The sequence below is a fragment of the Hyperoodon ampullatus genome (genome assembly GCF_949752795.1).
Source record: "Hyperoodon ampullatus genome assembly, chromosome: 16".
NCBI classification, from domain to species: domain Eukaryota; kingdom Metazoa; phylum Chordata; class Mammalia; order Artiodactyla; family Ziphiidae; genus Hyperoodon; species Hyperoodon ampullatus.
The window spans coordinates 59,829,926-59,844,392 of record NC_136929.1 but is presented as its reverse complement, the minus strand read 5'-3'; the positions used below and the strand labels follow the sequence as shown (position 1 = coordinate 59,844,392).

General features: G+C 37.9%; 1 protein-coding gene across 1 annotated transcript in view; it reads left to right on the top strand.

Annotated features, from left to right (window-relative positions):
• The window catches only part of CAB39L (calcium binding protein 39 like), a 50,910-nt gene extending 37,777 nt beyond the window's left edge, over nt 1-13,133 (top strand). The window contains exons 8-9 of the mRNA XM_079721685.1: nt 3,673-3,816; nt 12,838-13,133. Of these exons, the coding sequence (XP_079577811.1) occupies nt 3,673-3,816; nt 12,838-13,017 (324 nt within the window). The 3' untranslated portion in view covers nt 13,018-13,133. The remainder of the gene's footprint in view (nt 1-3,672; nt 3,817-12,837) is intronic.
• Nucleotides 13,134-14,467: the final 1,334 nt, after the last annotated feature.

The following is a 14,467-nucleotide window of genomic DNA, read 5'->3' as shown; positions in this document are numbered from 1 at the left end:
CATTTGCTTGTCAGAGAGATAAGAGAAGTTTTATTATTCTCTACATTAGTTGGGTAAAAGCAATGAGGTAAAACAAATGGCTACTTCAATGGCCAGGTGAGTTCAGGGTGAACTATGAAAGGGTGCACAGCAAATGGCGCTGTCTGGTCCTCTTATAGGGGACCAGTTATCTTTCACCTTGAGAGTATATATATGTACTGGATTGTAGCTGCTTGGTTGTATAAATAAGGTAGAATTTTACGTCTTTGTAATGCCTTTTTTGTAGTTTACCTACAGTGTTGTGCTCTGAATACGCGTATTCGATAATAAAACTGCTTTCTTTCTTTTCTACACTTTGTAGAGAGGATTCTGTGTTGCTTGGACTTTATTTCCCCAACAATATCCACACACCTCACACAGTTAGGTTATAAGGGATACAAACACTAGTAGGAATTGACACATGCCCTTATGGAGCTTATATTCTAAATAAGCTCATGAGTAACTCTGCACTGCAAGGCAAAGTGAGTACAACTAGGAAAAAACAAAGAGCACAGAGGGAAGAGAGGAAATTCAGCTGAGGAGAAGAGTTGAACTATAGAAACAGAAGGTAGAATGGTGGTTATGGGTGGGGGGCAGTGGGGTGGGAGATGCTGGTCAAAGGGTACAAGCTTTCAGTTATAAGATGAATAAATTCTGAAGATCTAACATACAGCATGGTGACTATAGTTAATAATACTGTATTGTATACTTGAAAGTTGCTGAGAGTAGATCTTAAGCATTCTCACCACAAAAAGGAAAAGGGTAACTATGTGAGGCTATAGATGTGTTAATTAAATTGCATGTGGTAAATATTTCACAATGTATACACATATCAAATCATCATGATGTACAATTTAAATGTACACAGTTTTGTCAATTATACCTCAGTAAAGCTGGGAAAAATTTGGAGCAAGGGTAGTGAAGCCACAGAAGCAGAAGAAAGAGAAAGAATAAGTGAGGGGCAGAGGAAAGGATGCAATAGAAATGACTCCAGTCACAGTGGGGGTTTTTTTTGTGGTTTTTTTTTTGCAAAAAGTTTTATTATTTGGAATCTCAACAAGAAAAAAAGAAAACTGAAATAGAACCTACGTGCAATGACGTATATGAACATTTTATCCTAAAAGTGTTGCATTTTTGTTATTTAGATTTTTTTTTACAACTTTATTGGAGTATAATTGCTTCACAATGGTGTGTTAGTTTCTTCTTTATAACAAAGTGAATCAGTTATACATATACATCCGTTCCCATATCCCTTCCCTCTTGCGTCTCCCTCCCTCACACCCTCCCACCCTCCCTATCCCACCCCTCTAGGCGGTCACGAAGCACCGAGCTGATCTCTCTGTGCTATGCGGCTTCTTCTCACTATCTATCTACCTTACGTTTGGTAGTGTATATATGTCCATGCCTCTCTCTCGCTTTGTCACAGCTTACCCTTCCCTCTCCCCATATCCTCAAGTCCATTCTCAAGTAGGTCTGTGTCTTTACTCCTGTTTTACCCCTAGGTTCTTCATGACATTTTTTTTCTTAAATTCCATATATATGTGTTAGCATACGGTATTTGTGTTTCTCTTTCTGACTTACTTCACTCTGTATGACAGACTCTAGGTCTATCCACCTCATTACAAATAGCTCAGTTTCGTTTCTTTTTATGGCTGAGTAATATTCCATCACAGTGGGTTTTGAATGCCAGACTAAGGACTTCAATTTTTATCCCCAGTTCAAAGGAATCTAGATATTTGTTTGTTTATTCATTCATGTTATAACTGGCATTAGTAACATGAATAAGGCTGATCATCAGGAAGATTCATTTGACATAATGTGAAGAATGGGTCGGATTGGGTGAAGACTGAAAAAGAGACCATTGTGTGTGCTGTTGCAGTAGTCCAGATGGAAGGTAGGAGGGTCTGAGTGAGTAAAAATGGAACGAAGGATGTTCAAGACATTTAAAAACAGAAAATTGGCAGATCTTAGATGTAGATTTGGTATGAGGAGTAAAGGAAGGAAAAGAGCTGAGAAAGATTTCAACTCTCTTCCCCAGGGGACTAGCAGATCATGATGTCATTAACAAGGAGAGGAAGGGGAATTGGTTGTAGAGATGTTGAGTGTGATAGGCCAGCTAAGTGTTCAACCAGGGCTGGGGTGGGGGGCGGGGAGTTAAAAATGTGGCTATAGAGTTTAGGAAGGAAATTAAAACAGAGATGTATAATAGATTTGGGAGACATCTTCCTGGATGTCATAGTTGAAGCCACAGGCGTAGGTGAGATTGTTGGGAGATAAAGAGATAAAATACAGCTTGGAAAATCCCTGCATGTATAGTGCCTAAAGGGAAGGGGAATCAGTAACAGGCAGCATAGGAACTCGCTTCAAGCGGTAAGAAAAGAGAAGAAAGCAGTGGCCTTGAAACCAGGAACAAAGAAAGTTTCCAGGAGAGTATCCAGTTAGCTTTAGATGCTGAGGAGAGATTAAGAAAGATGAAGACTAAAAATTCACACAGTTGCTATTGCATATGTTTGAGACTAACTGGTGACCATCTAATATCCAACACTGGTCATCATTAAGTATATCATATATAAAATTATGTTAAGGGTACATTTCAGCCACGTGGTTGCTGAAGCTTTAGGAATTGCTACCACTACAGTGAGAATAAAAGTTCAGCCATATGCTGCTAGGGGGTCTTCAACTATTCTCACTCTTGGTATTTTTATTTTGTTTTGAAATGTATTAGTCTGTCTGGGCTGCTATAACAAAAATACCATAGACTGGGTGGATTAAACAACAAACATTTATTTCTCACAGTTCTGGATGCTGGCAAGTCTGAGATCAAGGTGCCAGCAGCAAGGGAGCTTTCCGGGATCTCTTTCATAAGAGCACCAATCCCATTCATAATGGCTCCACCCTCATGTCCTATTCTCCTTCCAAAGGCCCCACCTCCTAATACCATTGCATTGGGGATGAGGATTTCAACATATAGATTTAGAGGGACGTAAACATCCAGTTCATAACATGGAGTAATGCTGCATTTTAGGAATTAATAATTTGTCACCAGAAAATGTTTTGCTTTACTTTTTTATAAAAACTTGCTGCACATATTAAATTTCATATGAATTCAGGGTCAGAGTTTTTTTCTGGCTCTATATCAGGTTTCGTAATAAAATTTAGGGAGAAGGTAAGAGTCACTTAATATAACCTGTTTTCCCAGTAAGCTACTAGAGTATATTTATTCAGATAAGGAAGGTATAATTGTAAAGTCAATTTTTTAATTCTTATCCTACCTCAGTGCCTAAGGAGCAATACATTACTGGGAAGCACATTAAAGTAAGGGATGAAAATAATAAATTCATTTCTGGCTAGCTCTTGATGAGGGCAGCAGAGAAAGCTTTTTTAAGCAGTAGCAATGACTGGCTTAAAAAAAAAGATTCAGAAATGCAGTAAGCACTGACTTTAGCAAAACTGTATGAAAAGTTCAAAAATAACTTAATAATAACTACAGCTTCCATGCCTATGCTTTAAGGTGTACTTAAGGACTCTGAATTTTTTTCATATCAACATTCATAACTCACATTTATATTTTGTTTTCCGGTGTGAAGAAGTGGGATATATTTTGAATAAGATGACTCTCGGACAGATTCTACTTTGATTCTGTGTTTTTTGTAGCTGCTGGGTGAACTGATCCTGGACCGGCACAACTTCACCATCATGACAAAGTACATCAGCAAGCCAGAGAACCTCAAACTGATGATGAACCTCCTCCGGGATAAAAGTCCCAACATCCAGTTTGAAGCCTTTCATGTCTTTAAGGTAAAGTGCAAGCTGCAGAAATAATGTGGGCATTTGTTTTCCAGTTGCAAATGGCAAACTCCCTACTTTGTACCCTCCTTTATACTTGAGAGAAAATTAAATAGGCCGTCTTTCTGTTTTGCATGACTTAGATGAAATTTTAGAGTTATTTTAATGAATGCCCATTTGTTTCTAAAAGATTTGCTAACTAATCCATATCTCGACATATTTTCATTTTTTTCACTGAGAAAATAGGGGGATACTGTTTCCCAAAAGTTACTAAAATAATCAGTGATTGAGTTGAAGCTGAAAACCTGTGTCAGGATTTGAATGCTTTGCTTCTGCCTGAAGTGTTTCTTTGAACTTTAAGTGAAATCTAAAGAAACACTGAGTACTACTCACTTTGTTACTTGCTTAGAAATATTTTAATTCGTTTTGAAAGAAAAGTAGTCCATGTAACACCTGCTTTTTCTTTCTAATATCTTTTCTTTGATGTAAGAGTAATAAAATCATCTCCTAGAAACTTTAAACAATAGATTTGTTTAAAAGTAGGGTAGGTGGAAGAAATCTAATCTATAATCCCATACCCCTGGCTTAACTATTGTAAAGATTTTAGTAAATTTTATTTTCCTGTGCACATATTTGAAGGTTTTTCTACAGCTGTATTTACATTGTACACACAATTGATACACTAATTTTATCACTCATGCTATACCGTAAGTGAACATTAATTCACTGTTGTTATATATAGTGTTTAAAAAGAGCCAGTAGTTTTATTGGCATCATAGTTTTTCATTGAGTATACTTACTCTAGCTTACTTAAATATTTCTGTGTCGTTTATATTTAGGTTATTTTCAATTTGTAGCTACAATGAGCATTTTATGTATTCAGCTAATTTTTTCCATATTTAGGATTATTTTCTTAGGATAGGTATCTAGAGTAGAGTTAAGGATTCAGAGAGTTCCAAGCTTTTTTTTTTTTGGCCTTTATAATGTATATTCAGTGATTGAATTTATAAGTCTATAAACGGGAGACATGGCAGTTTATAAGGTATGTGATTGTTTCTTTGAGAGGTAAAAAACAATTTTAGTCCATCTTTCAGCCACCACATCTTTATTGTCCAAAAGGCCACTAGAGCAGTTCAAATCCCAAATTAATTTATAAATTCCATTTAATTACAATCAAAATCCCAGCAGAACTTTTCCTGGAACTTGACAAGCTGACTTTAAAATTTGTAAGGTAGAACGATGGCCTGGGATTATCTATGGCAATTTTCAAGGAAAACAAGGTAGGGAAATCCACCCTACCATATATTAAGACTTATTATGGATTTATAGTAAATGGAGACAATATTGTATTGGCATAGAGATAGATAAATAGAACAACAAAACAGAGTAAAAAGCCTACAAATAAGCCTGTGCAAATATGAAATTTGATATTTCATAGTGGAGGGATTGTAAATCAGTGAAGAAAGGGTTACTGTTAATAAATGGTTCTAGGGTAATAGATTATTCATATAGAAAACCCTACTCTCCACTATATTCAGAAATAAATTCTGGTAAAGATCTACACTTGACAAGCAAAATTTTTTAACTTTAAAAAGAGAAAATAGGAGACTTTTTATGATGTTGGGGAAGGAAGAATTTTTAAAAAGAATTTAAAATCACAAAACATAATAGAAAATAAGTTTGACTACATTAAAATTTAACACTTCTTTTTGAAAAGACATCATAAGCAAAGTGAAAGACAGGACAGATGTGACACATGTAACTGACAAATCATTTAGAAAAAGACAAACAATTCAATAGAAAAATAGGCAGAGCATACAAGTTGGTAATTTACAGATGAGGAAACCTGATTGGCCAACAAATAGGTGAAGGTGCTCATCTTAGTAGTAATTGTGGAAATGGCCATTAAAATATGAACAAGATATCACTTTACATTTTTCATATTGACAAAAATGTTTAAGTCTGACAACATCAAATTTTGGTAAGGTTGGAGGGCAGTAGGTCATACACTGTAAACTGGTACAAGCACTTGGGAGAGCAATTTAGCAAAATGAAGTACTGAAAGTGTCCATACTCTTCAGTCCTGAAATCTCATTTTCTGGCAACTTCCTAGGGACAATCTTGCTCACATGCATAAGGAATCCTGTACCAAAATGTTTATTGCAACATTGTTTCGCATGTTGTAAAATGGAAAACAAAAATGGGTATCTACACGAGACTGGGAAAATAAATTGTGATGTATTCATACAATATCATATAGTAATGGGTTAAATATCAGAAGCACTGAGTGGGATAAGCAAATGTTAAAAGGATGTTATTTAAAGTTTAAAAACATGGGGGCTTCCCTGGTGGCGCAGTGGTTGAGAGTCCGCCTGCCGATGCAGGGGACACGGGTTCATGCCCCGGTCCGGGAAGATCCCACATGCCGCAGAGCGGCTGGGCCCGTGAGCCATGGCCGCTGAGCCTGCGCGTCCGGAGCCTGTGCTCTGCAACGGGAGAGGCCACAACAGTGAGAGGCCCGCGTACCACAAAAATAAAATAAAATAAAATAAAGTTTAAAAACATGCAAAACAACGCTATGTATGGATTCAGACATATGCAGTTATAGTCTAAAAACCTGCATGGGAATGATAAATACCAAATTCAGGATAGCAGTCACCTCAGGGGAGGGGTAGGAAAGAATGATATCATGAAGAAATGTCTAATAGCCTTTAATTATATCTGTAATATTTTATTTTATTAAAATTCTAAAGGCAAGTTTGGCAAAAATGATAGAGCTGATGGTGGGAACTTGAAATCTGATATGTTATTGCTGTGCTCTTCTCTGTGTTAGAATTATTTCATAAAGAATAAACACAAATTGGATGAGACAAAAATAGGCTCTTGTAGGACAGGAAAATGCCTGCAGAGTATAAAATGATAGGCCCTCTTAAGACCCTTGCCTTTTGACTGAGGAAATTATAGAAGTCTGTGTGTCCTGTCTTTCCAGCTCCCACAGAATTTTAATATATCATCCTAGATGAGAACATGCTTCATATAACTTGGTTCCAAAATGCAGTATTAGGGAAGTATTCAGTGGGTGGCAAAATAGAAATAACCTACTTCCATCCTCTGAGATCAGAATTTGGATCATCCCATTATTGGACAGAATAGGTGCATTTAAAAATAGTTGGCCACTTGTTTACTTGTATGTGTATAAAATGGACTTACTCTGGACCCTAACTATGTTCGTTGCACTGAAGGGCAAACTGAATTGTTTACTTGCCAAAAATATTTTGTTATTTAGAAAAAGTAACAGCTGAGTCCTAGAGTTTTTTCATAGTTCTTTATTAATAGTCTTTTTCCCCAGGTACCTTTCATAAAGTACAGAAAATGTGGGACACATGACTAAAAATGTCTTTGCCAGATTATTAGTGGCCAATTTTCATTAGTTTGCTTGAAAAGTTCAAGGACTTGAATGAGTTGCCATTTCATGTTTTCTCTGCTATTGATGAACAGGATGGTATGATGGGAAAGGACTAGATGGAAGTCATGGAAGTCAAGAGACCTGGGTCTTTGTTGTGGCTCGGTTGCCACCAGTGACTTTGGGCAAATCCATGTGGATCTGTTTCCTCACTTGCAAAATGTTAAATTTAAAAAGTTAAATTAAAATCAAAAGTCTAATTCTAAGATACTAGTTCAGGAGACCTTTGTCTCTGTGATCCTGCCTCTTCCAGAAATATGGCCAACGTGAATTTAGCGATCAGCTATGAGCTGATCTTTCTTTCCTTTCCCTGTTAACATCCTTAATAGCAAAGGACCATGTTGCCACTGTCTTTCGAACCTAGAAGGTGGGGAGCCAGTGCCTTTTGGCTCACCTCTCAGAGCTGCTGGAACTCAATGGCCATTGCCGAAAATGGGCCTGAGTGTACTGCTCTGTTGCTCAGATCCTAGCAGTTGGCCACAATAGCCATTTCCATGAAAACAAGAAGCTCCACCCTAGCTTATTCCAAAATCCAAACGCCAGCTTGACAATTCACCTGAAAAAGTATACAGAACAAGAATGGTTGTCCTCATGAATGGTTCATCTCAAGCCTTGATTTCAGTGTCCCGGATGCCCCAAAGGAATTGTGCATTAGAGCATTAGTCACCTCTAATCAGCAACTACCTTTAGAGGCAGCAGAGTTCAGAAGCCATAAAAAATAAAAATAAGGAAAAATTTTAAACTTGAAGACAAATTGAACATTTTTTTAGGTCTGTTGTACAGTGTACAGATTCAGTAGAGTTGATCCAGTGATGCCTTGTCTGCAAATTCCACTACGTTTTACATTTATTTTGGATTCAAACAGAGAAGCTTAGTTTGTTCTATATATTTAATCTTCTAAAAAATTCTTTTGGGAATAAAGACTGTTATGAGTTATTGCTGTAGTTACCACAAATGCCAGACAGTTCCTAGCTAAAACTTCCCAACAGCTCACTTGTAAACTAATGGTAGCCAGAGGAGCCACACGTTTGGCTCCAGTATGTGATTTCCTAACATACTAGGTGTTCTATAAACATCAGGCATTTTGTGTAACAATGTAAACGAGCCTGGGGTACTTTTTTTTAATAAGTAACAATTTTAATTTATGGTAATAAAGTTCATATAACATAAAATTCACCATTTTGACCATTTTAAAGTGTACAGTTCAGTGGCATTTAGTATTTACAGTGTTATACAACCATTACTACTCTCTAGTTCCAGAACATTTTCATCACCCCAAAAGGAAACCCTATACCCATTCAGCAACTACTGCTCATTTTCTCTTACCCACAGCCCCTGGCAATCACTAATCTGCTTTCAGTCTTTATGGATTCACCAGTTCTGGATATTTGATATAAGTGAAATGATGTAATGTGTGGCCTTTTGTGTCCAGTTTCTTCTATTAGCATAATGTTTTTAAAGTTCATCCATGTTGTAGCATGATCAGTAGTACTTTATTCATTTTTATGGCTGAATAATATTCCATTTTAAGGATATATCACAATTTGCTTATCCATTCATCAGCTGATGGACCTTTGGCTATTGTGAATAGTGCTGCTATGAATATTCATGTACAAGTTTTTCTTAGAACAAATGTTTTCAATTCTTTTGGTATATACCTAGGAACAGAATTGCTCAGTCTTATGGTAATTCAGTGTGTAACTTACTGAGGTACTACCAAACTGTTTTCCATAGGGGCTGCTCCATTTTAGATTCCCACCAGCAGTGTACAGGGTTCCAATTTCTCCATTCCTCACTTGTTATTGTTAGTTTTTTTTTTTTATTATTGTAGCTGGCCTAGTCTCATTGTGGTTTTGATTTGTGTTTCTCCTAATGATCTAATGATGTTGAGGATTTTTTCACATGCTTATTAGCCATTTGTATATCTTCTTTGGAGAAATGTCAAGTCCTTTGCCCCTTTTTATTTTATTTTTTAATATTTATTTGTTTATTTATTTTGACTGTGCCAGGTCTTCGTTGCAGCACACGGGATCTTCGTTGTGGCATGCAGGATCTTTATTTGCGTCCTGTGAACTTCTTAGTTGTGGCTTGCAAACTCTTAGTTGTAGCATGCATGCAGGATCTAGTTCCCTGACCAGGGATTGAACCCCGGCCCCCTGCATTGGGAGCGCAGAGACTTACCCACTGGACCACCAAGGAAGTCACCCTTTGCCCCCCACCCCTTTTTTTTTTTTGCGGTACTCGGGCCTCTCACCGCTGTGGCCTCTCCCGTTGCGGAGCACAGGCTCCAGACGCACAGGCCCAGCGGCCATGGCTCACGGGCCCAGCCGCTCTGCGGCATGTGGGACCCTCCCGGACCGGGGCACGAACCCGTGTCCCCTGCATCGGCAGGCGGACTCCCAACTACTGCACCACCAGGGAAGCCCTTGCCCCGTTTTAAAAAAGGTTGTTTGTCTTTTTGTTGTTGTGTTGTATGAGTTCTTTATATATTCTGGTACTAGATGCTGATCATATATATGATTTGCAAATATTTTCTTACATTCTGTGTATTGTCTTTTCACGCTCTTGATAGTGTCCTGTGATACACACAATTTTTAAATTTTGATGAAGTTCAGCTTATCCATTTTTTTTGTTGTTGCTCATGCTTTTGATGTTGTAGCTAATAGACCATTGCCAAATACAAGGTCATGAGAATGTACCCCTATATTTTCCTCTAAAAGTTTTATTAGCTCTTATATTTAGTTTTTTGATCAATTTTGAGTTAATTTTTGTTTATGGTGCAAGGTAAGGGTCCAACTTTATTTTTTTGCATGTGGATATCTAGTTGTCCCATGTTGAGTGTTTATTATTATTATTATTATTATGAAAAGGTGTTGGATTTTGTCAAATACTTTTCTGCATCAGTTGAAATGATCATATGGTTTTCTTTCAATGTACTAATGTGTCATCTTAGTTTCCTAGAGCTGCTATAACAAAGTACCAAAGACTAAGTGTCCTAAAACTACAGAAAGTCACTGTCTCAGAGTTCTGGCAACTAGAAGTCCAAGATCAAGGTGTCAGCAGGATTGGTTCCTCTTGGAGCTTTCAGGGAAAATCTATGCCTCTCTCCTAGCTTCTGGTGGTTGCCAGCAATCCTTGGCATTCCTTGCCTTATAGATGCATAACTCCAATCTCTGTGTCCATCTTCACATGGCATTTTCCTCTGCGTATCTCTGTGTGTTTCTGTGTCCAAAATTCCCTCTTCCTCTAAAGATACTGGTAATTGGATTCAGGCCCAAGCTAACTCAGTATGAACTGATCTTAATTTGATTACATCCTATTTCCAAATAAGGTCATGTTCACAGGTACAAGGGTTAGGACTTTTTTTTTTTTTTTTTTTTTTTTTTTTTTTTTGCGGGTAGGAGTTTTTATTAATTAATTTATTTATTTTTGCTGTGTTGCGTCTTCGTTTCTGTGCGAGGGCTTTCTCTAGTTGTGGCAAGCAGGGGCCACTCTTCATCACGGTGCGCGGGCCTCTCACTATCGCGGCCTCTTGTTGCGGAGCACAGGCTCCAGACGCGCAGGCTCAGTAGTCGTGGCTCACGGGCCTAGTTGCTCCGCGGCATGTGGGATCCTCCCAGACCAGGGCTCGAACCCGTGTCCCCTGCATTAGCAGGCAGATTCTCAACCACTGCGCCATCAGGGAAGCCCCCAAGGGTTAGGACTTGAACATTCATCTTTTTAGAGGATGCAGTTCAGTCTAGTACATGTGGTGTATTACATCGATTGATTTTATTATGTTGAGCCATGCTTGTATTTCTGGAATAAATCCCATTTAGTCATGGCATGTAATCCTTTTAATATTATTCTGGACTTCGTTTGCTTGTATTTTGTTGAGGATTTTTGCATCTTTATTCATAAAGGACAGTGGTCTGTAGTTTTCTTGTGATAGCTTTGTCTGGCTTTGGTATCAGGGTAATGCTGACCTCATAGAATGAGTTAGGAAGTATTCCCTTGTCTTTTATTTTTTGGATGAATTTGGAATGGATTGGTGTTAATTTTTCTTTAAAAGTTTGTAGAATTTACCAGTGAAATCATCTAATCCTGGGCTTTTGTTGAGAGGTTTTTGGTTACTGATTCAACCTCCTTATAGAAATAAAAAAGATTATAAGAGAATACTACAAATAATTGTACATCAATAAATTAGATAACCTAGATGAAATGGACAAATCCCTAGAAATGCATAAACTACCAAACTGATATTAAAAAAAAAAGAGAGAAAATCTGATTTATGGACTCTCATTTCACCTACACCATGAGCCCTTCCTGTTCCAAACTCAGAAATCTAATGTTATCTCCACCTCCTTTGAACCTCCACAGCTTTTCATTTCCCTCTCATAGGTCCTTTACATCCTGGTGTAGTTTTTCCTTCCTCATGCTTGCTGGATTGGAGGAACCTTGAGGGTTCAACCTTGTACCTCCCACTGTCTCCATAACCGATCACTGGCCACAGTGTGTTCGGAGTAGAGTTGTGCACTGTTGGAGGTTCAGGAAGAGGAGGCGGTGAGCAGAGGGGCTGGTGGTGAAGCACTCAGCCCTTCTGAAGAGTGGGGAGCCCATAACATGAAACCAGAGAGCTATATAGCACTCAATAGTTTTATGGGTATTCTGGTCACGTCATTATATATATAGCATCTAACTAGGAAGTGTGTCCTTTGCAAAATACTGTACCAGTCAGCATTATAGTTTTTCTTTTTTTTAATATGTTGTTTTTTTCAGTTTTTTGGGGTTTTTTTTGGCCACACCTCGCGGCATGTGGGATCTTAGTTCCCCAACCAGGGATGGAACCCCGCCCCCTGCAGTGAAAGCACAGAGTCTTAACCACTGGACCACCAGGGAAGTCCCAGCATTATAGTTTTGACTTATTGTGTCCTGTTATTATAGTTGTCACTGTCTTTTATAGTACAGCTGAGTTATTAGCCCAGGATCATGGTTTCAACTAGGAGTGCACATAAGGATCTTTGTGGAACTTTATAAAAATGCAGAGAGACAGACCTCCCCTCTAGATCTACTGAACTGGAGTCTCTGGGAGGTGGGACCTAGGCAGTTATAAATTTTAAAGCTCCACATACATAAGAAAATAATAACATTGGTGACCTCCAGGGAGAGGAGGTGAGAGGGGGACTTTTCACATTTGTCCTTTTTGAATTTTGAGCCAGATGAATATATTAAGTATGTTCAATATATTATATATATTGAATATTTTATATTTTATATATATGGTTATATATTTATATATTATCTGTTTCATTATATAGAATTATATATATTTAATTTTATAATCACATATTTAGTTATAATGGTAATTTTAAATATATGATTAAATACATAATTTAAATATATAGAATATATTTGTATATTCTCTGTAGAAAATGGATATGAATGGGGAATTACTCATTTTCCTCAATAAGGAAGTATAATCTGGGGCTTTCTGTATTTTACTAACACATGTAACAAATGAGACACAGGTGGGATCTGTGTTTTCCCTGATGTGCATTCCTTGTCCTAGGTGTTTGTTTCTCATGTTTCAGGTGTTTGTGGCCAGTCCTCACAAAACACAGCCTATTGTGGAGATTCTACTAAAAAACCAACCCAAACTCATCGAGTTTCTGAGCAGCTTCCAAAAAGAAAGGACGGACGATGAGCAGTTCACCGATGAGAAGAACTACTTGATTAAACAGATTCGAGACTTGAAGAAAACGGCGCCTTGAAGTCTCACCCAGTTTCCTGCCACTGTCACTGTCTCATTTGCTCAGTTTGTACAAAAAGTGTCGTTTCAAAAAGTAGTCATTCTTGGGAAGGCTTTGGAGGTGGTTATTTTTTTCTCAATTCATTGTTCAGGGTAGATGGAATATAAATGTCTGAAAGAAAATAATTAATTTAGAATAATATATTCATCTTATTCGAGTCTGTGATTATTTATGTGAAATCAGAGCCATTGCTTTAGACATTGATAAAAGCAGTTTTAACCCTTTCTTGATGAAGGGCAACAAGGCTGTTGTGGGCTTGCAGACCTGAGCCCTCAGTCACCACAAGCCACCAAGTAGTAGGAGCCCAAAGAATGGGCGTCACTGAGTCCTCGAAGAGGATTAAGTTCTCAGAGAACTGGGCATGGGGGCAAGACGCACGAAACTGTTTTGCCCATCTGTACTTGGACAAACAAATTTCTCAAGGCACCAAGAAAATAAGATCCATGTTTTCAGTCATTACGTATTCTGTTCCCTGCCCAGATCTTTTAACTGTAATCATTCATCCCTAACTTCCTAGGGAATTGATGCCCACCTTTCTGCTCACTGCCCCACGTTCCACCCCAGTGGATCTCCTCAGCATGACCAACTCATGGTACACGCACACACACACACTCCTCCACTCTGACCAGGTTAGCATGGGACCAACTAAGTCCAAACAGGATGGACTAACAAGGGTCATGGGCATTGAGGACCCACGGGGTAGGACCTGCTCACTTGAGAACTTGGAACAGATGGGTAAGAACCACAGATCTAGCGACAGTCACTGCTGTTTCCCACAGACTTCTGTTGGGTTAGTGAATGTTTGGAATATTTCATTCATACTTCTCATTATGGGAAAAAAGTTTTGTGGTGAAAGTGTGTTTTAGAGTAGGAATCATTGCATTGAGATGCCTAGCGTGTGCAAAACCATGGGTCCAGAGGGTTGTACAGGCCTTTATAAATAAGGGAACATTGCCGTTGGAAGTGCAAATGATTAAATGCATGAAAAAAATCCTCAAAGGACCAAAAATTTTTTTCACTTTATTTTCTAATAAGCTTTCGTTCTAATTTCACATCAAGTTCCTCAGTGAAAAGGTAGAAAACTTATAAAAATGTTGGTCTCAAATACTCTCTTGCATACTAGGATGGTTAAAGAATTAATTTGTGTTTTTTTAAAAAGGCCATGGTTTGTTTTCAGGCATCAAGTGTATAAAACGGAATTTTAAGCTATATTTACAAGACATTAAAGGCACAATTGTTAATCTGTATTTTTTTCATAATTCTGTTTCCAAATCATGAGTTATTGCCTTCCATAGGAATCTTCACTTTTTACAACATTGGGTACTGTGTTCTTCAACCAGATATTTCTCCACCCAGAGAGGGAAAGCTCCCTCTCCAGGATCAGTGCCCTTGTAGATGTAGCATCTGAAGA